This window comes from Rhincodon typus, chromosome 10 (assembly GCF_021869965.1).
Source record: "Rhincodon typus isolate 14 chromosome 10, sRhiTyp1.1, whole genome shotgun sequence".
Lineage (NCBI taxonomy): Eukaryota > Metazoa > Chordata > Chondrichthyes > Orectolobiformes > Rhincodontidae > Rhincodon > Rhincodon typus.
The window spans coordinates 22006885-22031884 of record NC_063341.1 but is presented as its reverse complement, the minus strand read 5'-3'; the positions used below and the strand labels follow the sequence as shown (position 1 = coordinate 22031884).

At 39.2% G+C, this 25000-nt stretch overlaps 2 protein-coding genes across 6 annotated transcripts in view; one reads left to right on the top strand and one right to left on the bottom strand.

Annotated features, from left to right (window-relative positions):
• On the bottom strand, positions 1–12871 carry LOC109930694 (NADH-cytochrome b5 reductase-like). 4 transcript variants are annotated; one of them, XM_048601615.1, is made up of 8 exons: positions 12780–12871; positions 12465–12667; positions 8787–8963; positions 7240–7397; positions 3720–3807; positions 3353–3457; positions 2497–2700; positions 1–1324 (listed from the first exon to the last, which is right to left on the bottom strand). In XM_048601615.1, the coding sequence occupies exons 2-8, from the start codon at positions 12546–12548 to the stop codon at positions 1121–1123; spliced, it is 1020 nt and encodes a 339-aa protein (XP_048457572.1). In that variant the 5' UTR covers positions 12549–12667; positions 12780–12871; the 3' UTR covers positions 1–1120. The 4 variants fall into 4 exon arrangements, with proteins under 4 accessions (XP_048457572.1, XP_048457573.1, XP_020385749.1 ...); XM_048601616.1 differs by lacking the exon at positions 12465–12667 and having other exon boundaries at positions 12780–12861; XM_020530160.2 differs by lacking the exon at positions 12465–12667 and having other exon boundaries at positions 12733–12820.
• A 20-nt stretch (positions 12872–12891) lies between these two features.
• Positions 12892–25000, top strand: part of mrpl37 (mitochondrial ribosomal protein L37) — a 24711-nt gene continuing 12602 nt past the window's right edge. The window contains exon 1 of one of the 2 annotated variants that reach the window (XM_048601613.1): positions 12892–13123. In XM_048601613.1, coding sequence (XP_048457570.1) covers positions 12907–13123 — 217 coding nt within the window. In that variant the 5' untranslated portion in view covers positions 12892–12906. Of the gene's footprint in view, positions 13419–25000 lie in introns of both variants that reach the window. The other variant, XM_020530154.2, reaches the window with a different exon arrangement.

Here is a 25000-nt window from a genome sequence, read left to right as displayed (position 1 = left end):
CTGAGGACATTGAGATTGGAGCTGGAGACGATGGGTGTAACAGAAACACTTTACAATGACCCTTAAGCAGTTATATAATTTTGAACTAAGTTTCATACTGGCACATGTTCACAGCATTAAGTGACCATAAATTGGCATGAATGGGCTTGAACACTCAGAAAACAAAATAATTATTGAGAAATGCAATTGCCACTTTCGCACACTTCTCCAAACTGTTCTGGCAGCATGGAGATCTTGCCTTACCCTGGAAGCGATAAACAACAACTGCAAAATAAGAGAAGAAAATCCTATTTTTCAGTAATGACATCCTTACCTTCAATGGTGGAAAAAAGTATACATTGAACAGAACAATGAAAGAATTTTAGAAGATAATTTAAAAGCTTATAAATTTAGAAATTTATTTCAATGAAATACATTACCTCTGAACAAAAACCCTGACTTATCACTGGAAACAGTTTAAAACTCCATGCTTGTAAAGATTTCCTATTTATCACTAAAGCACCATGTCCCTGTTTCATGATCACATGTCACAGTGATTCAAGCAAGCTTCCACAATATACAATCTCTCTTCTCCTTCTGTAACAACTGCAACTCCTTTCAGAGGTCTCATACAACAGATATTTAAAAAATGCAGTAAGCCAATGCAACAATTTCAACAGCATTATTGTATTTCAACAGTAAAAAAGGATCAAACCTGTTTAATTGCACGAAAGCAGTGTCAAAGTTGCACAGGCACAGTAGGTCCAGGTTTGATTTCTATAGTCTATGGTGAATTAGCTGATATGAAATGGAACAGTGATGTACGTGCTTCAGATAACTTCATAGTGATGTGAAGGGAAAAAAATCTTGCAGGTAACTGTCACTCCTCCTTGTGATTAACATCCTGTAACATCCACTGAAATGGATGGATTTTGATTGAGAAATCTTCTGAATCCTCATTCAGCAGCTTTGTTTTGCAGTGGTTAATACACAGGCTCCTCTTCCAATTTTAGGATTCAGCAATAATTAATTTAGTCACAGACTAATCTTTAGTGTGCATTCTTCCAACAATGTTTGAGGTTGTTGTGTATTAAAAAAAGTAGTAAGTTTTTATGCCAGTAGGTACTAAGTTACTAATTGTCTAAAACATAAACTGCAAATCTTCCGTGATGCCCATACGATTGAGGTAGTTGAGGATGTCTTTGTTAAAACCTATGGCCCCACAAACCACAACAAATGGTTTTCGTCTGCATAAATTAACGAAGTCCTTTACCATATCTTCATTTACACGTCCATAGTAAGATTTTTCTTGATAACTCCAGGGAAGAGTTTCCAGATCATGCTCCTAAAATAATTTAGGTTATCAATAATTAATACAAATGTGGATGAAGCTTGTGCTTGATAACTGGGTTGCTTGTGTTCTCATTACAACTTCAGTTGATTTCTTAGGCAACAAGTTGTTTTTAATTGGACAAAATTGTCAAAAGCAAACCGGTTCCATCTCTATCACCCATTTGTTCAATCACAAACCAGAAGTAATCTGTGATATTTTTATATCTGTTGATGATTGTGAAATTGAAGAAGCTACTGTCAATAATTGCCTCTTATTGAGGATGGTCTTTGTTAGTTGGACCAAAATACTTCTCATCGTCTCTAGTTTGAGATTCTGGCATGACTAGTAAATATGCAACAAGTTCCTTTCTGCTTCCTTTTATATGTTTCCCCTTTTTCTCACTTCTGTTTTTTTTAATTTCCTGCATTACTTTTATCTCTTCCAGATTTGTTTTGCTTCTCATGTTCTCTTTCCTCCACTTCTGTGTCTGTTTTTACCTCCTCCTCTGTGCTTGTCTCTATACTCTGTTCTCCCACAATGTTTGCATTTCTATTTCCCTTCTTTCGCTTGTGTCTTATTCTTTTTCTTTCCCTTTTTCATTTCTGTTTCTTTCTCTCTGCCAACTTATTTCACTGTATTTTTCTCTCTTTCACCCTGTTCACTTATTTCTCTCATTCTCCCATTCCTCCCTCACTCGTTTCATTCTCCCTCTCCCCTTTGCATTTCTCTCTCTTCCTGCTTCATGACTGGTCATTTCTCCCCTACCCTCCTTCTTACTCATACATTTATTTTTATTGTCCTGCTTTTCATTATTTGTCATGCCCCTTTCCTTTATCTTACTTTAGCAAAGTGGGAGAAAGGATGCATGCATTAAAGATGCCTTTAGAGTAGACGTAGACACAAAGCAGGCAGAAGAAGGGAGAATTTCTAAATTCTAAATGTTACTTCATTTGCTATGTGTGATAATTCTTCAATGTAATAACTTTGCTTATCATACTTGATGATACCACTATTGTTATGCATCTAAAGATGCTGTTGATATGGTATCACCTTTAAATTGACTTAGGGAAAGAGAAAATCCAGAGCAGAGTTTTCTAGATTACTGAGGAGAATTTTCTTCAGATCTATGGAGAGAATCACATTTTGCCACCAGCTGCAATGTCTGAGCTAATGTGTCATCTTACCTGACTCAGAACAAACAATATTTTTACATTCCAATAAGCTGCCAGTTCCTGAAGTCGAGGCTTCATATAGATATCTTGGAAAGTCCTGAAGCAGCCCACCAAAGTAACAAAAGTTTCATCTTCTTCATTTGCTACAATATATTGGATCAAAGATATCATTGGAGCTATACCAGTTCCAGAGGCAAATAGCAGCAGCTGCTCATACTGCCAAATATAAAGTAAATGGTGTCAATACACTGTAAAACCATTGATCTTTACATTAATAAACTTCATAAATTTTATACAATTTATCTATTGTTTTAAACTGTCAATGTTAAAGTAAGAAATCTTTCAGTCTCAGGTTAAAGTTTGCAGATTATTAATTAGAGATTGATACTACTATTTCTTTACAACAGTTATATTTGTGCATGGATTAATATAAAGTCATCATTCTGCTGTCGGACCACAGGGCTGCTCCCTTATTATAAAGAGGCAACTGGTGGTGGTTTAACCTTAGGGTTGCCACACCTCAGGTAAGGGAAAAAGTTAAGAAAGAGAGTCCTTCATGGTAATGCTGGAATTGAACCCATGCTGTTGGTGTCACTCTGCATTGCAAACCAGCCATCTAGCCAAATGAGCTAACTGACCATCTCTACTGTTATCTTTGGTGAGAAAAGACTTTATTGGAATTAAGAACTCTCACAAACTACACTGCAATTTCTTTAGGAATGATGGGCTGTAAAAAAGTCTACAGGAACTATTGATTTCTGTTTCTAACTAATCCCAACAAATATTTGAGTTACATCATTGTGTACTATCAAATTTTACAATTATTATTAAAATTCTAAATTGCAAATACTCTTGCTGAGTAATTTACCTGATTTGGTTTGTATGGGAAACCTCCAAAAGGGCCCCGCCAGCACACACTATCCCACTCCTTCCAAGTCTTCACATACTGAGACATTAATCCGTCTTCATAAATCTATTGTAAAGACAAAATGAAACCATTGCTTTGTATAATATGTAATAACATACTCAAGAACCTTTGACATAATAACATTTTTAAGACTCCCAAAATGCTTCACACAACGAATTACTTTTAGAGTGTTATTAAGTTATAGATGAAACATGCTAAATATTAAAATTTAGCACTGTAGATTTATCTGTTACCCGATTAATCGCTCAATTACAGTACAGTAATGAAAGTGTAATATTCTGACTACAGCGCAGCAAAGACACAGTACCTTTATGAGAACCTCAAAGTAACCTTCTGCATCCACAGAGTTCACTGGAGTGTACGCTCTCTGAACTTCCATACCATTGATAGTTCCCCTTTCAATTAATCAGAAATCAATTAAATTAGAATCTTTGGCTAATAATCAAATTTATGTTCATTAAAACATTGGAGAAATTCCACCACAAAATTACATGTGTGGCCTGGGGAAATCTGTTAAACTTTTAACATTTAAGGTTCTTTTTCAAATAACTAATGCCTTTTTTCAATGATGTTACAGCTATATTCACTTTTTTTTCCCGTCTCCTCCTTTTTATTGCTCATGTTTTAGTGCAAATCAGTAAAATTTTCAATATTTCAAAGTCAATTTTATTCTCTCACCTTGTATGCTAAAGGTAGTGCATTTAACTTGTATAACTACTACCCTTGCTGTTCTTTTGCTCCTCTGGCTCTTATACACGAACCTCCATACCCAGAGGTGGTGTGTTTGGACCTGACTCAGTTTTTCCATCCATGGGACACTGGTTTATTCTAGCAACAGTGCTCTAAATACCTTTAATTCACACTATCATTGCTAGCTATCCTTCAATTTGAGGATGACTACTCAGGGTCATAAGTTTCTACCATGAGCCTTCATGTGACTGAGCCAATTGTTTCTTGACCCACAGTTTTTGGGCACATTGGCAGGATGTTCTATGCAGTAGAGGGATCTGGATTTTTTTCCTTTTCTTTCCTTTGCTGTTACCGCTGTCTCATCATCAAGGCATCAAACTTTTAGTGTGATGTAGTTCAATGGACAAGTTATTGATCATTTTGAACTACGGATATCAAGTTCCTCCCAGTCACTAATGTCAATACAGCCGCATTGGAACGTGTCTTTGAAATAATAAGGTTGGCCATTTGAGAGTTGAGAAAACATAACTTGGTGGCAGAGATGCTTTTTGGCCAGTATCCGGTCCATTAAGGATGATTTTGCCTGCATACTTGTGAAGTTCACTTAAAGAGGATGCAAAATGAGAAACAAAATTGCATTGGCCTCCCCCGACACCCCATCCTTCACAGCCCCTTCCCTTTCACATTCCCAGCCCTTCCCTCTCCTTGATGTCCAACTCTCCCTTCCCATTCCCTGGCCCCCTTCATAGCCCCCATCATCAATCTCCCCTCTCATGCTCACTCTCCTACCCATCCAAACGCCGTCTTCACTCTCTGCCCCTACCCCCACTCCCCCCTCCCATCCTCATCCTCATTCTTTGCCCCCATCCTCATTCTTCGCTGTCCCATCCTCACTTCTTCCATCACAAATGTCCTCAATCGCTCCCTCATTCACCATATCCTCATTTCCCAATCTTCACTCCCACACTCCCTCTGTCCTTACTCCCTGCTGCCGAAATCCATTTCAATAACTTGCTTCTTTTAGGTGCATATGGATCTCCTTAGTGTATGACGCCTTTGGAATTCTACATGATGACATAGAGTTTATGGATTTGTGTGTATTTCCAGATCGGCATGCATGTGCAATTACAAGCAACGTTGGGTGTCCGCAGACATTGGCACTTCTTTATTGTGGCAGAAACAATATTGAGTTTTTGCTTTCACTTTTCATTGAGTATTTATGTTAGTGCCAACCTTGTACTCACATTGTGAGACTTGGCCATATCATTTTCCACATAATCTTGACAGGTTGATTTATGTAACATATTGATACGCAATGCCTGGGATCATCTTGCTGTTGCAGCCTTTTTCCATTTCACAGCCAGTGAAATAGTGTAGTGTAAATAGTCCTCAATGTCAGAATAGGCAAAGGAAGACATTCATTCTTCTGTTACCTGCTCTGACATTGAGGACTTCTTGCACTACACTATTTCTGGCATCACATCCCAGCTACCAGGAATAAAGACCTCCCAATCACATTGTTCAAAGGGTTTTTGGAGAGTACGAGCCTCTGTCAAGGTAGTGATCCACTCTATATTCTGCAGGCAAATGAGAATTGCTTTGGATGCTCCTTGACTTGGCTGACTTTCTTCCTGTTGTTAACTCTTATTCTACTTCTTTACTAGGATATTCTCACCATGTAGCTGGGTCTGATCCAACAAAGTCACCCTTCATTCTGTGTGGTCCTTTTCTCCATTGCCTTCCCAAAAGTTTCACTTTCTTCTCCTTCTCCCATCTGAAGCCAATGTTAGAACAATAGTTTCTTTCCTTTCAGCACAATTTCCATAATCATCACTTGGTCATGGTGGATGAGACCCAGCATTGAAAAAAACATGATCCTTCCTCTTTGCAGAATCTTCCCTGTTTGGCTCTATGTGTTCTGGCCAAATAATCTGAATAAGGCCTCAGCCATAGTAATTTCAAGTAATCCCTGCTAGCCCATTTTTTCCGCAAGTTATTTGCCACAAACCTCCTCTCCTTTTCTCAATTTCACGCATCCTATAAACTTTCCAGGTCAGATACTTGGTTATCTTGGGATTTAAAAGTTGACCCTTTAACCTCAGCATCTCCAATGGCCCCTCCCTTTGTGTCTGTATCTCAATCACTGATAAAGTAATCCCTGACTCCCATTCTCCCCAATTCCACTACTTTTACCATTTCTACATGGAAGAAACTCTCTTGTAGGTCAAACAACCTTGTAATGCCACTGAAATATCAGCAGCATTTCTATAACGAAAACAAATCCAGTAAAATGTTCTTAAATTCTGCAGACAATCTAGTTTAGGTAAAATTAGCCCCAAACATCTCTTCACCGGAATAGCTACGATTTAAAACGTGATTAAAATATTTAATAAACTCTTCCTGTTATGTTCCTGAGGATCGGTTTCTCATAATATCTTTTAGTTTGATTATACCAGTGGGTATCAATAAACAGGGAGAAGGACAAAATGTCTGCATTTGAAAAATGCAGTCAACAACTTGTAAGTGAGTCACAATCATAAATGTCATTTTCAACAAAGTAACCTGTTTGTAAAATGTGTGAAATTTTAAAATGCTCAAAACTCCTCTACTTTCACAGAGTTAAAATCAGGTGCAGCATCTCTGGTTACAGCTGCCTTTTATTCTGGTAATAAACTCTGGTAACTCTGATTCTCAGTATTCTTCAAAGAAATTTTCAAATCCAAGGCTTGAGCACAAAATTCAAGGCTGACACTCTAGGGCCAAGACAATATTGCACTGTTGGAGATGTTCTCCTTTGCATGAGAAGCTAAATAAAGATCCTGTTTGGATGACATAAAAGATCCCATTGCACTATTTTGAAAAAGAATGGAAGAGTCATCCTCAATGTACTAACCAATAATTATGTTCCAATCAACATCACATGTAACATCCGATCATTAACAAAATGCTGTGTGCAAACTAGTTGTAGCATTTCCTACAACAGTGACTACACATTTAAAAAGTATTTTACTCGCCATCTGAAATGTTAGCAGTAGTGAAACCTGCCATACAATCTAAATTATTTTTAATCTTTTCCACAGAATTGTTCTGAATATCTAATACCTTACATATGCATAAATACTCTGCAAATCTCTTACCTGGCTACAATGTACTGTCCTACAGTCAACCCAAGACAGCAGCCACTGGGCAGTTGGAATCTATACAGATAAGCGTCAGCTGTCTGCTGCTCCACAGACTCTATCTGAAAAGCACTCCATTTCTCAGTTCCAATTAACTGCAAGTCATTGTGAGTTGGCTGAAACAAGAGAAGAAATAAGATATTTCTAATTAATAATGGCCAATGTTATCAGATTTCTGTTCAAAACTGAAACAAGGAAGATTAAGATCCATGAATCCATTCATTCGTGCTCAAATTAAGATGGTTTTGAGATAATTACCACAATCCAGTGTTTGGATTTCACCTTCTATCATCCATGTCATTAATATTCTACGACATGGAGGTGCCGGTGTTGGACTGGGTTGGACAAGGTCAGAAATCACACGACCCCGGGTTATAGTCAAACTGGTTTATTTGAAAACACAAGCTTTTGGAGCCTCACTTTTTCTGAGTAACACTCAGGTGTGATTTCTGACATTGTTATTCTAATCTGTCAAAGTAAACTTTGTTCTTTACTTAAAAAAATGGTCCTGATGAAAAGCAGTGTCATTTATCAAAATAAGACTATCGTAGTCAAAGTGGAATGTTCCTTTATAAACTGTATGATCTTACAACAGCATTCTGTGCAACTGAAAGTTTGTAATAATTGGTGTGAAGGATTAATAGACATAGAAACATTTTAGTTTCAGTTCCAAAATAGTTTACTATTGACTGTCTCAAATACTAAAAATATGTCAGTGTCCTATTCGTAGACTTGTCATTGTGTTAGAATGTGTGCTTTATACACAGGTTTTGGACTTATCTTCGGACATGCATTGACCCATTTTCCAGAGTCAGTACCACTGAACTCTACTTCCTGTCTAACCTGTCCCAGGACCCCATAAACTATCCCTTGATGTAGTCACCAAAGAATTTTGGAACTGTTGGTTTTAAGCCTTGTCAAATCTGCATTACGTTCAGTTTGTATCCATCTCACTTATGTTCTTTTTATTTTGGCACAGTTTGGATCTCCAGGTGTTTCACAACTTATCTAGGGCCTGACTTATGTTCAAGTGATACTTATTAAAATTAATAACTATACTTAGGTGTACAATATACAAAACATTTTATCTTAGACACAAAGATTGAGGGGATGTCAATCTTACTTTCTCTCCAGCAGGTGCTAACTTTCAACAGGGTACATACTCTAAATTCCTAATGCGCTCTAATAGCCAAATGGGAATTTGTTGAATATGACTCAGACAACTCACAACAGGTTATCTCAATATATAGGATCAATGACAAACCTGATCCAGATTTCATCAGACACACAAACTTCATTAAGGTTTACCTCAGTATTGATTCAGAACTTTCTGGTTTGCACAGTCCAGGAACATGGCTCATTTACCCATTTGTCCATCAGGACATGCAATAGGGAGGCCAGAGGCAGAAGGGGAAGGCATGGTAAGAACCTTTGTTTTCATCTGTTAAAAGGCTGATTTTTGACTTACAACACAACCTTGAAAAAAATTGCTCATCTATATTCACCTCAGAGCTCTGACTCAAAAAACTTTGATCTCCTTTTGCTTTTGCCTGTTTCCATTGGTTGAGTTCCCGCTCATAAATATCAAATACACATGGTTTACATCCACTACCACAACACTGGGAGGGCAGGGGCTCTTGGGGCCGAAGAGAAAGCCATTCATCCTCATTGTATGCCATCACCTGCAAAATACATTAGAAATAAAAACAAAACCTGAGTGTCTATAGCTCTTATCCTTAACTTTTTGAGCACAAAGACATAAAGATTCATTGCAGATTTTACAAATTATATCTTGATTTGTATTTTCAACAGCAGAGAATTTTGAAGATAATTTTCAAGTTAGGGCTACAGTCAAAGAGAACATTGAATTGCATTACAAATCTATTTTTAGATTTTGCAGTCAGTTATCAACATATTTGAGTGAGAAGTATACTGAAATAATTGTGCAAATTCAATAAATATTCGCTTTCTTTACTGGAATTACTGTGGTAGTGGTTAGGCGAGCTTATTATCACATCTACAGTCACACGTTGAGAAACATTGGCAAAATCGGTATACATTTGTGCTACATAAGAGCTAAACAATGACCATTCAAACAAGAGAGAATCTAAACATCTCACCTTGACATTCAATGGGATTACCAACACTGAATCCCTCACTATCAACATCCTGGGAGTTATCACTGATCAGAAACTGAACTGGCCCAGCCATACTGTAGCTATAAGAGCGGGTTAGAGGCTAAGAATTCTGGGAGCAGGTCACTTCCTTTCTCTCCAGTGCCTGTCAACTACCGACAGGGCACAAATCGGGGTGTGATGGAGTACTCTCTACTTGCCTGGGTGAGTGCAGCTCCAACAACATTCAAGAAGCTTGATGTCATTCAAGACAAAGCAGCTCACTTGATTGGTACCCTATCCATCAACGTTAATTTCCTTTCTACTGATAAAACAGTAGCAACAATATGTACCATAAACAAAATGCAGTGCAGGAATTGACTAAGACTCCACTGACAGCACCATCCAAATCCACAAACTCATCTACCTACCACACTAGATAGATGGTACAGCACCACCTTCATTCCCCTACAGGAGACACCATTCTATCTTGGAATTCTATAACTTACTAATAAAATTTAAATTAACCATAGAAATACATACATAAGTACATTTTCTTTGCACACGTTCCAAATTAGGTTCAGGTATTAATGAGGCCCCAACAGCTGACACAAAAATTAAATGCAACCTATTCAATTTCAGCCTGGCTTTATAAGACTTCTCATCAAATAATTGTCTTACTGTGTAATTTTCAGAAGAAAAACATTGCTGTGTTTCTTTGCTGATTTCCTTTGCTACTTTGCCTCAGTATTTCACACAGAGCTAATGATTTGTGTTTATCAAGTCGATTCCATATTTCAGAACCACTTGCATTGGAAGAATTTCCTATAGAACCAGTCAGCATAGCAGCAATTTGAGAAGTTCAACAATGTTTTTATATAGTACCTTTACTGTAAAAAAAAATATCTCAAGGCCCTTCACAGTGCCACTATTAAGCAAAATATGATGGTGAGGCACTACAGCAAATGACAAAAAGCTTGGTCAATGAGGTAGGTTTTAAGAAGTATTTTGAAAGAGGTAAGTGAAGTAGAGAAATGGAGAGACTTATGAGGATAAAATTCTAGCACTTAGGGCCGAGGCAGCCAAAAGCATTGCCGCCAATGATGGAGAAATTAAAATCAGAGATGCTCAAGAGATCAGAAGTTAGAGGAGCACAAATATCACAGAGGGTTGTGAGGCTGAAGAAGTAGGGGACGTTACAGAAGGATTTGAAAACAAGAATGTAAATTTTAAAATTGAGGCATTTGGGAGCTAATACCAATCAGCAATTACACAGTTGGTGGCAAATAGAACTTGGTGTGAATAATGACACAAGCAGCAGAGCTGTATTGATGTGTGAACTGAAAATAAGACTGATGAGAAGAAGTTGCAGCTTTTGAAATGTGGTTCTGACAAACAGTTCTAAGGATCAGGTGGATAGAGCAAAAAGCCAATGAATTTGTCCACAGGGAAATGGGGAACACCAGCATTTTATGGACTTGAAGAAGTTGAGCTGAGAACATAGAACCACTAGAAAAGCTGCAGTCAGGGTCCGGTATTGGCAACAATAGAAAGTGAACAACGGGAAAGCATCATGAACAATGGCGAGAAAACATGACAAGCTGGCCACAGTACCTTGTCAAGTCTGAAGAGGGTAAATGCATGGATGAAGGTTTCAACAGTAGGTGAACTCAGGTAAGCACAGAGCAAGACACAATTATAGAGGTATGGTAGGCAGTCTTACTGATAGCATATCTTGAGGTCAAATATGACACCAAGGTTTCAAACAAGTTGGTTCAGCAGCAGATAGATGTCATGTAGAGGAATGGTGTCAGTGATCAGGGTAAATCAGCATTTTAAAGTAAAGAAAATAAAACTGCTATCAGTAAAAGTGACTCCTGACTGGTTCACTAGTTTAGTGAACTTCATTTAGTGAAGAAAACCTGAGTTCATTACCATGTCTAAGCAACGTGTCACATCTATTCAAATTAAGACTCTCAACTGTACGCTGAACTGTCTAGCAAGTTTGTCATCATCACCTTCTGAAAGCCATCTAGGGATGTGCAATAAATGTCAGCAACACCAACACCCGACAATAGAAAAAAACAATAATAATCGCTGGCAAAATTCAGCAGGTCTGGCAGCATCTTTGGGAAGAAGGTAGATTTAACGTTTCGGATCCAGTGACTCTTCATTAGAACTGATCAGAACTTCTGAACACTAGACTTGAAACGTTAACTCTGCTTTCTTCCCACAGAAACCTGCCGAATTTCGCCAGCAACTTCTGTTTCAGTTGGGAGGTTGTACAGGACATTGGTTAGGCCACTATTGGAATACTGCATGCAATTCTGGTCTCCCTGCTGTTGGAAGGATGTTGTGAAACTTGAAAGGATTCAGAAAAGATTTACAAAGATATTGCCAGGGTTGGAGGTTTTGAGCTATAGGGAGAGGCTGAATAGATTGGGGCTATTTTCCCTGGAGCATTGGAGGCTGAGGGGTGACCTTCTCGAGATTTATAAGATCATGAGGGGCATGGATAAGATAAATAGACAAAGTCTTTTCCCTGGGGTGGGGGGAGTCCAAAACTAGAGGGCAAGGGTTTAAGGTGAGAGGGGAAAGATTTAAAAGGGACCGAAAGGGCAGATTTTTCACACAGAGGGTGGTGTGTGTATGGAATGATCTGTCACAGGAAATGGTGGAGGCTGGTACAAATACAACATTTAAAAGGCATCGGAATGGGTAAATGAATTAGAAGAGTTTAGAGGGACATGGGCCAAATGCTGGCAAACGGAACCAGATTAATTCAGTATATCTGGTTGGCATGGACACATGGGACTGAAGGGTCTGTTTCCGTGCTGTATATCTCTATTACTCTATCTTCCGAATCTGCAGTTCTTTGTTTTATTTTAATAAAGAAAAGGATCAGCCTCCTCAAGTCGACCTTAATTGTTACTCAAAGAGGCGTGAGTATTCCTGATATCCTGGTCGACGTGTATTCTTGATCCCTGTGTGCGTAATAGAGTCATACGGCATCTACTTCCTATTCATGTACCTGTCCAAATGCCTATCAAATGTTGTAATTGTACTTGCCTCTACCACTACGTCGCTGTTTGCAAACTGGCAGCCCGTGTTTGAAACCAGATTACTCTTCAAAAGAAGTTCGTTGGCACGCATGGGATGTCCTGAGAACACGAAAGAGTTTTAACAAAAGCGCATTCATTCTTCTTTTAATTTCTCCTTTACGAAAATAACTGAGCAAAACATCCAAGGCTCACATGGCCGAAGCTGGTGTTCTAATTATACAAAGCAAACGGAGAGAAAAAGGAAATCGTTATTTTAAAGTAAGACAGGAGCTCACTAATGAACTGGTCTCAGCTGGCACAGCAGTTGAACTGCAGATCCCACCTGGACTTGTTGGTCTAGGCTCAGCAAACAATTCACTCAACGACCAGGTCAATCCGAACACCTCACACCGTCATCAACCGTCACCGCTGACCCCGCCTACTGGACAGACACTCTTGTCATTGGCGAAATGTCGCAGTACTGTCTATCTGTATGGCTACTTCCAATGTCAATCAAATCTGGCGCTTTGAGGTCAAAGTTCAAGACGTGTCACGTCCTTCGGAAACTCGTTGTCACAGTAACGCGGCTGCGCCTGATTTTTGTCCTGAAGCTTCCGAATAATCGGTGGATTTTTTTTTCCTTTTTAATTCGTCGCGATGTGGAGTGGAGCCTCGCATGTCCGAGCGGTAAATTTAGTCCCTGCTTTGTCAGGTTGCCGTTTCCTCCATGTCGCCACCGGGTTGTCCGTCCAGGCCCGGCGGCCGCAGAAAAGGCCGGAGCCGGTGGAAATCCCTGGGTTGGAACCCATCACTTACTGGGACAGGATGCACTATGTGCCAGGCCTGGCCGACCCCAAATGCCCTACATGGGATAGAGGATGGGAAGACCCGTTCCATCGCCGGGGGCCCAAATATGAGGAAATGCCACTGTACAAGGAGAAGCCGTGTTACACGTTCCACCAGAGAACCAAGATGTTAGAGGGTAAGGGCAAGGCGGTTTGGACACAACACGAGAGATTGGAGCAAAATAAGCTATATGGCCCGTGTCATTACAACCATGGCTAATTTGGGGTTTTAACTCTACTTTTCTGTTTATTTCCCTTATCCCTCGATTTCCTGAGACACGATAAATATGTATGCCCCAGCTTTTAACGTATTCCACAATGGAAACTTTGCTAATTTCAGGAAAAATCACTGCAAATATTCGCAACACTGAGTGAAGAAGCCTATCCTCATCTCAGTCGTAAATAATCGATTCCCTTGTATGGAAATACGAATTGGGAATGGAAATATGTAATTCAAGCCTCCTCTACCATTCAGTAAGATCATGGTTGATTTGTTTGTGTTTTGAATTACATATTTCCATCTATTCCTGATAATGCCTGACTTCCTTACTAAACAAGAATCAATCCCACCTCTGCTTCAAAAGTATTCAATGATTCCACCTTCACTGCCTTCTGAGGAAGAGGGTTCCTAAGTGTCTCGACCCTCTGAGGGAAAGATTTTCTCCTTGACTCTGTTCTAAAAAGGGTGATCCCTAGTTCAGCACACATCCACAAGAAGAAAGTCTTTTTTTTTTCTGTATTAACCTTACCAAGACTGTACAGCATCTTTTATACTTTAATCAAGTCACTCCTCAATCATCTAAACTCCAATGGAAACAAGCCCTATCTGTCCAACTTTTCCTCATAAGACAACATACTTATTCCAAAACTCAAGGTAGTAAACTTCCTTTGAATTGCTTCCAACTGATTAATATCCTTTGGTAAATAAGGAGACTAAAAACTGCAGATGGTATTCAAGATATGGTTATCAGTGTCCTGTGTAACTGAAGGGTAACTTCCTTAGTTTTATGTTCAATTGCTCATCCTGAGACTGTGCCCCCTGCATCTTAGATTCCACAACTAACAGAAGCAATCAGTTGGCACCTACCCGGTCAAGATCTTTCGGAATTTTGTATGTTTGAATAAGATCACTTCTCATGTTTCTAAACTTCAGAGAATATAGACCTAATTTGTTCAGGCTTTCTCCCCCAATCTAAGGGATTCATTTAATGAACTTTTGCTGTACTTTCTCCAGCATGCAACTTTTTTGACCCTCCTTAACCAGTTCCTCAATGGGACAGCTTTTACTGCCTTGATTAGTTCAGGTTCCACTGCCCTAATTGGCCATTTAGCACATTTTGGGAAACAAAGATTGCCAGTCCAGCCTGCACCATTCAATTGCAGATGTTTCCTCATGATTTTGATCAAGAGGCCTTCTTTATAAGCAATCTATGAACTTTTGAGAGGAAAAGAGGGCCGACAGAGAAACTGAATGTGTTGGAGTTGTCTATTTCTGACTATTCAAAACAGAGAATAATGATTCAGAATTAGAGGCATTAAATAGAATTGAATGTAAGACTGACCAATGGTATCCTTCTCAGTCCACCCATTCACTGCTGTAAGGTTTGACATGGATTATAATCCGTGTACAGGATGAATCAAATGGTGCATATTGTGAGACTTATCACTTGCACTGTTTCCTTCCACAACACTACTCACATCCAGTGATGCCAATCCTATGTCACAAAGCATGAGGTAGACCCTAAGATCAAGAACCTTAGTATAAAGTCATGAGTAGATCTTGTGTCCAACTTGAATCAATATGGATTTGCAGATGTTTTCAAACTCCAAAAGCGTCTTTAATTTCAAATTAGTCAGGATGGTATACAAATAATATTAAAATTTCTCAAAATGATTTTTAAAACCCTTTCTTATTATTTTCGGTATGATCATGACTGCACCTAAGAGAAGGGGTTCAAATGCCACGTTCTTTTATCGGCCAAGGAATCTGCAACAAAAAACACCAAATGTAGAACATAACCTGCTGGATTTGGGCAGTGAGAGGGGAGGGTTTATCTTCCTAAAAATGCATTTGTGTTTTAGTCTTTTAAACTAATGTATCTCTGAAATTACTTGGGCTGTGAATATTAATTTTTAATGTTTTAAATTAATTTGTTATTTTTAAATGTATGTGTATAGCTTGTTAACTTATAGCATTTCTCTGCATTAGTGTAACCCTGTCACTTGTAAATGTAATAGTGTGAAACTTTGTACTCTAAACCATCTGCAGTTTAATATTTCTTAAGATTTATTCACCTATTTTCTTTCTTTCTTTCCAATATCTTTAGTTCAATTCTCTTTACAATATGTTGAAATTTGCTCCAGTAATGTATGTTTATCATTGACTTTTATGGAGAAGGGATGGCCTAGTGGTATTATCGCTGGACTGTTAATCCAGACACTCATATAAAGTTCTGAGTCCCGCCTTGGCAGATAGTGGAATTTGAATCTAATAAATATCTGGAATTAAGAGTCTAATGATGACCATGAATCCATTGTCGATTGTTGGAAAAACCCACCTGGTTCACGCATGTCCTTTAGGGAAGGAAACTGCCTTCCTTACCTGGTTTGGCCTATGTGTGACTCCAGACCCACAGCAATGTGGTTGACACTTAACTGCCCTCTGGGCAATTAGGGATGGGCAATAAATGTTGCCTAGCCAGCGACACCCTCAAACCATGAATAAAGAAAAGAAAATTTCCCTTCGTTTTCAGTTTTGGGGCAGCATGGTAGCTCAGTGGTTAGCACTGCTGCCTCTCAGTTCCACGGATCCAGGTTTGATTCCACCCTCGGGTGACTGCCTGTGCAGGATTTACACATTTTCCCCATGTCTGCATGGGTTTTCTTTGGTTTCCCCTCTCAGTCAAAGTGTATGCGGGTTAGGTGGATTGGCAATACTAAATTGTCCATTGTTTCCAGGGATGCACAGGCTGGGTGGATTACCCATGCAGGGACAGGGTAGGGGCGTGGTTCTGGGTGGGATGCTATTCAATGGGTTGATTTGAACTTGATGGGCTGAATGGTCTGCTTCCACACTGTAGGGATTCTATGACTATGAATATTATTATTTCCCAGATGTCCCCTAGAGAAAATAATGACCATTATTAGCGATTTGGTGGCAATGTGCAGCAAATTTTAGGTGGTTTAAACACTAAGGTCCAAATTGTCATCTCCATCTTAAATGGGAGGTCCTTTATGTTTCAACTGTGACCCCTCCTTCTAGTCTTTCGCACAAGCAGAAACTTGTTTCAGCATCTAACCTGTCAAGTCCTGTTAAGGTCTCATATGTTTTAATCTGGTGACCCCCTCGCTCTTCTAAACTCGGATGGATACAGGCCCAGTTTGTCTAACCTTTCCTTATAATGCCCTAATTTCAGAAATCAATCTGTAGACATTCTCTGCACTGCTTGTCATGCAGTTATGTTCTTTCTTAAATAAGACCACCGATGTTGTTCACCATATTTTATATGATCTCATCCATACCCTATACAAGTATAGACTAACAGCCATACGTTTATATTCCATTCACCTTGCTGTAAATGGCACCATTCTTATTCTGCTATTTATCTCCATTTAAATAATCTGCTCCTTTACTATTTTTCCTATCAAAGTGGGCAAGCTCAAGCTCCATTTTCTGCTAAATCTTCGCCCACTTAATTTATCTTTATGCCTTTGCAGGCTACTGACCCTTTATGTCATCAAGAAATATATCAACAGTGCATTCAATATCTTCATCCATCTTATTCATATAGACTGAAACTAGTTGAGACCCAATACTCATCCCTGTTGGCACTCCACTTGTCACAAAGGCCACTAGTAAATTAGTTAAGTCTGATTTTCCTTTCACTTATGGTGCCTTTAAAATAGTGATATGTCCCAGCATGTTTCACATGAGTGCTGTAAAAAGTATGACACTGAGCTACATAATCGGGTATTAAGTCAGCGTCCAAAAGCTTGGTCAAAGAATTTGTAAAAGGGATAAGTGAGCTGGGAGATGAAATTCCAGAGCTTATGACCTAGGCAGTTGAAGGTTGAGCCACCAATAGTGGTGAATTTATATTTGGAAACGCAAAAGAGCCTAACGTTAGAGGAGTGCAGATGTATGGAGAAAGATGTTTGAATTAATGGGGCCACTAACACCAATACTGGGAAGGAGGGAGCTGTTCCAATGGGATAGCTTCCACTTGAATCATGCTGAGACCAGAGTCCTAGCAAATCACATAACTAGGGCTTTAAATAGTAGAGGAGTAGGTTCAGTTACATTGAAGACTATAAAATCGAAGGTAAAGGAGAATGTAGGAATTGCTGGTTGGTGATGAGGTTGATTGTTACAAGAAAATAGAAGGAAAGGTTATTAAAGTTTCCAGAACAAGTACAAAGGATAACAGGTACAAAGGATATTGAAAGAGTCCGGATTCTAATTTCAGGCACAGCAGATAGCGGGGGGTCACCTATGAGAAGAGAGGTGATCAAGGCAGGATTGAAGGTGTTGTACTTAAATGTGCGCAGTATATGAAACAAAGTAAATGGCTTGTAGCACAGATTGAAATTGGTGGTTATGATGTTGTGGGTATCACAAGGATATGGTTGTAAGGGGATCACAGCTAGGAACTAAATATCCAAGGATACACATCTTATCAAAAGGACAGGCAGAGGGGACTAGGGTTGCCTTGTTAGTAGGAGGTGAAATTAAATTGATAGCAAGAAGCGATTTTGGGTCAGAAGGCATAGAATCTGTGTGGGTAGAGTTGAGGAACCACAATAAAAAAAAAATTCCGATTGGAGTTACGTACAGGTCTCTGAGCAGTCAGCAGGATGTGGGACAGAAAATAAATTAGAAAGGTGCTGTTGCAAATATCATGGGGTCTTCAGTATTCAGGTAGACTAGGAAAATCAGGTTGGTAGTAGATCCCATGAAAAGGAATTCATGGAGTATTTACGAGATAGTTTGTGGTAGAGCCCACTAGGGAACAGACAGTTATGGATTTGTTGATGTGTGACGAGGCAGACTTGATTAAAGAGCTTAAAGTGAAGGAACCCTAGGAGCAGTGACCACAGTGTAATAGAATTTACTCTGTAGTTTGAGAGGGAAAAGCTAGAATCAGATTAATGGGATAACAATTGGGTAAAGGTAACAACAAAGACATGATGGCCAGAAATGGTTGGAAGGTGGGTGTAGCAGGGAAGACAGTGGAACAGCAATAGCAACAATTTCTGGAGGTAATTCAGGAAGCACAACAAAGACTCATCCCAAGGAAGAAGAAATGCACTAACGGGAGAACGAGGTAACCCTGGCTGACAAGCGAACTAGGGACAGCATAAAAGCAAAAGAAAAGCATACACTGTAGGAAAGATTAATGGGAAACCAGAGAATTGGGAAGTCTTTTTAAAAACTGGCAGAGGACAACTAAAAAGCAATAAGGACTATTAATGAGGGCAAGCTAGCTAGTAATATAAAAGAAAATTGCAAGAGTTTTTTTTTAAAGATATATAGAAGAAAGAGGCAAGAGTGGACATTAGATCACTGGAAAATGAGGCTGGAGAAGTAATAAGGGGGAACAGAGAAATGACAGAGGAACTGAATAGGTACTTTGCATCAGTGTTTAAGGTGGAAGACACCAGTAGCATATCAGAACTTCGAGAGTTGGAACAGAGGAGAGTGTAGTGGCCATCACTGAGGAGAAGATGCCGGGCCAAGTTGATAAGTTTGAAGGTGGATAAATCACCCAGACTGGCTGGGCTATACCCCAGGGTTCTGAAGGAGATAGCTGAGGAGATTGTGGAGGCATTGGTGGTGATCTTTCAGGAATCACTGGAGGGTTCCAGAGGACTGAAAAATGGCTAATATAACACCCTTGTTTAAGAAGGGAGGGAGGCAGAAGATGGGAAATTACAGACCAGTTAGCCTGACCTTAGAATTTAGAGTCCATTATTAAGGATGAAATTGCAGAGTGTTTGGAAGTACATGATCAAGTAGGGCTGAGTCAGCATGGCTTCAAGGAGGCGTCATACCTGACAAATCTGTTAGAATTATTTAGAGGTTATTTATTTAGACAAAGGAGAGCCGATGGATGTGATCTATTTGGATTTCTAGAAGGCATTTGACAAGGTCCTGCACAGGAGGCTGCTAAATAAGATCAGAGCCCATGATGTTGGGGACAAGATACTGGCATAGATAGAGGATTGGCTGACTGGCAGAAGGCAAGGAGTAGGGATAAAAGGTTCTTTTTTCCAGGATAGCAGCTGGTGACTAGTGGAATTCTGCAAGGGTCAGTATTGTGGTCACAACTATTTGTGTTATACGTTAACGACCTGGATGAAGGAACTGAGGACATTTACTCTGTTTGCAGATGACACAAGTAGAAAGGGACAGGTAGTGTCGAGGAGATGGGGATGCTACTGAAGAACAAGCTAGGAGAGTGAGTGAGTGAAGAAGTGGCTGATGGAATACAATGTGGGAAAGTATGAGGTCATGCACTTCAGTAAGAAGAATAGAGACGTAGATTATTTTCTAATTGAGAAAAGCTTTGGAAATTTGAAGCACAAGAGGCCTTGGGAGTCCCAGTTCAAATTCTTTTAAGGTTAACATGTAGGTTCACTTGGCAGTTAGAAACGCAAATGCAATGTTAGCATTCATTGAGCGGGCTAGAATACAAGAGTAGGAATGTGCTGCTGAGGCTGTATAAAGCCACGTGGTCAGACCGCATATGGAATATTGTGAACAGTTTGGGCCCTGTTTCTAAGGAAGGATTTGCTGGCTTGGAGGGGCTTCAGAGGAGGCTTACAAGGATGATCCCAGGGATAAAGGCTTGTCATATGAGGAGTGGCTGGGTCTGTAATCAAGTTTAGAAGGATGAGGGGGGAGATCTCATTGAAACTTACAAAATACTGAGCAGCCTAGATAGACTGGACATGGAAAAGATCCTTCCACTTAGACCCGAGGGGACAGCCTCGGAGTGAAGGGACAACCCTTTAAAACTGAGGAATTTCTTCAGTCAGAGGGTGATGAATTTGTGAAACCCATTGGCACAGAGGTCTGTGGAGACCAAGTCATTGAATGTCTTTAAGACCGAGATAGGTTCTTAATTAATAAGGGGATCAAAGTTTGTGGAAAGAAGGCAGGAGAATGGGGTTGAGAAGCACATCAGGCATGGTCATATGGTGGAGCAGACCCGATGGGCTGAATGGCCTAATTCTGCTCCATATCTTATGGTCTTATATATTTGAAGGTTGTGGGGTTGGAGGAGATTACAGGGATGTGGGGGAGCAAAGTTTTGAGAGATCTTGAAAAGAATGAGAATTTTAAAATTACGCTACTGCTTTCCCAGGAGTCAGTGTAGGCTAGTGAGCATATTGGTGAAAGGGAACAGTGCTTACTGTGTGTTAAGTTGCTGGCTGCAGGATAGAATGTGGAAGACCAGCCGGGAGTACTGTAGAATATACGATTTGAGTTAGCAAAAGCATGGGTGAAGGTTTCAGTAGCAGGTGAGTTAAAAATGAGTAAAGTCACTTACTGAGATACAAACATGCAATCTTGGAAATGATTTTTGATCAAATGTGACATTAAAGGTGGGAAAAGATTGGTTTAAGTTGCAAGGGAGAATGATGGAGCTTGTAGTTAGGGCCCCAAGTTTGGAGCAAGGACCAAAGAGCAATATTACTCCCAGTATTTAACTGGAAGAAATTTTTGTCATTTGTCGTTGGATAGCAGTCTAATAATTTAATGCTGGTGGAGGAGTCAATCGAGATGGAGGTGATATAGGGCCAGATTTCATTAGTGTGCATGTGAAAACAAGGTGCATTTGTGTTGTCACTAAGGGGAAGCATGTAGATCAGAAATAGGTGGGGACTGAGGATTGAATCTTGGGGATCTCTGGAGGTAATAGCGTGAGAACAGGAAAAGAAACCATTGCAAGTGATTTTCCGGTTATGATTAGCTATGTAGAATTGGAACCATGTGAGAGTAATCCCACCATTCTGGTTGATAGTGGAGAGCAGTTGGAGGGAGTTGGTGTGGTCAGCCATGTTAAATGCCACAGTCAAGAAGGGTGAGGAGGGAAAGTTTCCCTTTGTCAACATTACTTAAGATGCCATTTGTGACTTTGATAAGAGCCATTTTGGTACTATGGTTGGGTTGGAACTATGGTTGGAGGAATTAAAATAGCTCTGTTTGAAACTGCAATTTATATCTAAATATAGCAAGACTTGTACAGCATCTAGCTTGGATTGGTTAGTGGCAAGTAATATTTGCACCATAAAAATGGCAGGCAAAGACCATCACCAACAAGACAGTATCTAACCATCACCTTTTGATATGCAAGTCCATCACCATTACTGAATTTCTCACTGGGAACATTCTGGGTGTTACTGTTTAGCAAAAAATAAACTGGACCAGCCTTCTAAATACAGTGTCTACAAGAGCAGGTCAGAGACTAGGAATTCTGTTGTCTACAGGGCACGGCAGGTTTGTGATGCAAACTCTCCACTGTCCTGGCTGAATGCAAGTCCAACAACATTCAAGCTTGACACCATCCACTTGGTTGATTGGCACCCAATATCCATTCCTTTCACCATTGATGCATGGTGGCAGCAGTGTATACCATCTATAAGATGCACTGTCATAACTCATCAAGGCTCCTCTGACAGCACTTTCCATACCTATGATCACTACCCTCTAGGACGACAAGGGCAGTAGATGAATGAGAGCACCACCACCTTTATGTACCCCTCCAAGCCAAGCATCATTCTTATTTAGAACTATATCTTTGTTCCTTAACTAGCTCTGGTTCAAAATCTTGAATTCCTTTCCTTACAGCATTGTGTGTGTCTCTGCACCTAGGGTCGCAGTGTTTCGAAAAGGCAGCTTGCCACCACCTAGCAATTGAGATGAACAATACAGACTGGCTAGCTGGTAGTTTTCATGTCCCATGAACAAATAAGTTCAAGAATGGTAATGCATTTGGAAGTGTCAACGCAACAAGGATTTTTATTGCAGCAATTGATAATTACTGGCAAGCAATCCCTCTGACCTCAAACTTAATTTTGTGTGTGGGGGTTCTCATTCCTCATGTTTAATTTGTGTTAGAGAATTTTAAAGTATGTTACATTAGAAAAGAAAAGGAATTTGGATGTAGGATGGTTGTTGGCAAAGATGGAGAGATCAAGAAATTGTTTATTTAGAGGAGTAATGACAGCAAATTTGAAAGAGGAAGGGTCAACACCTGAAGCCCGAGAACTGTACAATATCAACTAACATGGAGGCCAGAAGATAAGCTGGGAAATCAGCAGTTTAGAGGGAATAGTGTTGAAGGAATAGCTGTGGATCTTGTGGACAAGATAAATCCAAAAAATTCCTCAGGACCCACTGGAGTTGTGCCTGTGAATAAGTGCTGGAGTGCAGTTCTCAGAATCCATGGAAAAAGAAACGTGATGAAGTAGAACAGGAGCAGTTGTTGAAGCAGACAGAACTGTTCTTTGGAGAGAGTTTCAAAGGTGGATTGATAAAACCGAAGAATTGTAAACTCGTGAAGTTTAACAAGATTTGATGACCCATTGTGTCATTTGTGTTTGGCAGGAGTTCCTGAGAAATCCTTGAAATCCTTGATCACATTTGCTCTGCACTGTCGGGTATTTGATCACAGTGTATTATCTATATTTATTACATGTTAATTCTGGGAGTTAGAAATACGTTGTATATTAACTGCAAATTGTGTTACTGTTCTAACTCGTATTCTTCTATGTTCAAAACCATGGAATTTTGTGGCACTATTTTCTTAAGTCTCCTGGAACTCACTTTTTACAAGGTTATTAGTCCCTAACCAGATCATAATGTAATATGATCTCATCTGAGATCATAACAAAATGCTTAGCCTGGTCTGGGATCATAACAATGTTCAGGTAAGAGCAACAAGATTTGATCCCAGGACTTAAGGTTTCAAGTAATTGGGAAATCTGATTCAGGAATGTTAAATGTTTATATGATTAAATGATGATGTATGCAAGTCATTTAAGGACCACTGTAATTTGTAGAACTAGAAGCTACAAGTACAAAAGGTATGCCTGGAAGGGATGCCAGATATGAAAATCTAAATCTTGATTAAAGAGCCAATCATTTGGATAGAGGTAGAAATCTAACAGCTGACAAAATGAAATGAAACTAGAGAAAGATGAATGGGAATTGATGAGGAAACCAAACTTACTTGTAAACTATCCCTAGAAGTATTTGTTTTTTTGATGTAAGCACACGTCCTGTTCTAAGTGGGCACAATTTTTATACCGTGTGTGCATTAGTGTTAGTTGGAACAAAAACTTACATTTTACCATTAGTTCCAGATCTTACCATGATTGAAACTCACCACTTTTTCTCAACTTTGAACTTTATTGTCTTTCGTGGGATGCCTGTTTTTCTTCTGAAAATGTAAGCAAACCATTTATACATATCTTGGAAGCATTGCTTCCTTTTTTCTGAACATCACAGAGACAGTGTAGAGTACACAGGCATTGTATAAAGTGCAATGATATGTTCTGTGTCTTACTGCAGATAATAATTCATAGCCTACTGTTGTAATTTTGATTTCATAGGACCACTATGTGGTTTGATAGGGATCATTCATGTATTATGTGGAAAATGCTTTACATGGTAATCGTTTTTGTCGTCTACCTACATTTGTGTGGATGAATCAAAATCAAGTAAAACAAGTTTGTAGTTTGCAGCAATATTTTTGATTTACAGTAATTAAAGTAGGGGGTTGCTAAATTGTGATATTAATGTAGTACTTTGAATGCTTATTAATCAATTTCAATTCAATGCCATTTATCATTGTGCACTTTTGTAATTTTAAATACCACCGTAGAGTAGGTTGGTGAAAATAAAGACTTAAAAAGAAATTCATCTAAATAAATGTTGGAGAACGCTGGCTTTTCTTTAGGTGACGATTTGCCAGCAATCATGGAGACATATACTTTGGAAAATTCTGTTTCTAAGAATATGACCTTGTTAAGCTTTTTATTCTGAAGGAAATAGGATTTTTCTGTTATTCGTTGAATGAATTTTAATCTTGAGAGAGATTAGTTAGGGCTTTTATGAATGTAGAATTATTACTTATTACTGCTTATTATTGCTTATTACTTATGACCTCCTGCCTCATTGCTTGTCAGATATTTGGACATAAGTGCTATGTTGATATTGATGTCCCATTGGTTGGAGCCAAAGAAAGAGAATACTAATAATAGATTGTCCATCTAGAAATGTCACTGTGATTTTGGGGCAAATACTTTGGCCCGATTTTATGATCAATCAGGACTTAAAGTAGCTACGCAGAGGTATATGAAGAATTCCATCAATGAAATCCCAGTTCAAATTTAGCAGTAAAACAAAACATTTTGTATAGCCGCTGGTATGGATCATTAAAAATCTCGTCAGGGATATACTGGCCATCCACAAACCTCCATTCCTGATGTAAAAATTATGATCAATTAAATGTCCTTGTGCAAAAAGTGGTGAGCTGCAATCTTGAACTGCCCTAGTATGTTAAGAAGGGAGTTCCAGGATTTTGACCCAGCTGTTGCAGCCACAGTTTTTGTATGTTTGGTCCAGTTCAATTTTCTGGTCAATGGTCACTCCCAGGATGTTGATCATGGGGGAATTCACCAATGATAATGACATTGAATGTCAAGAATT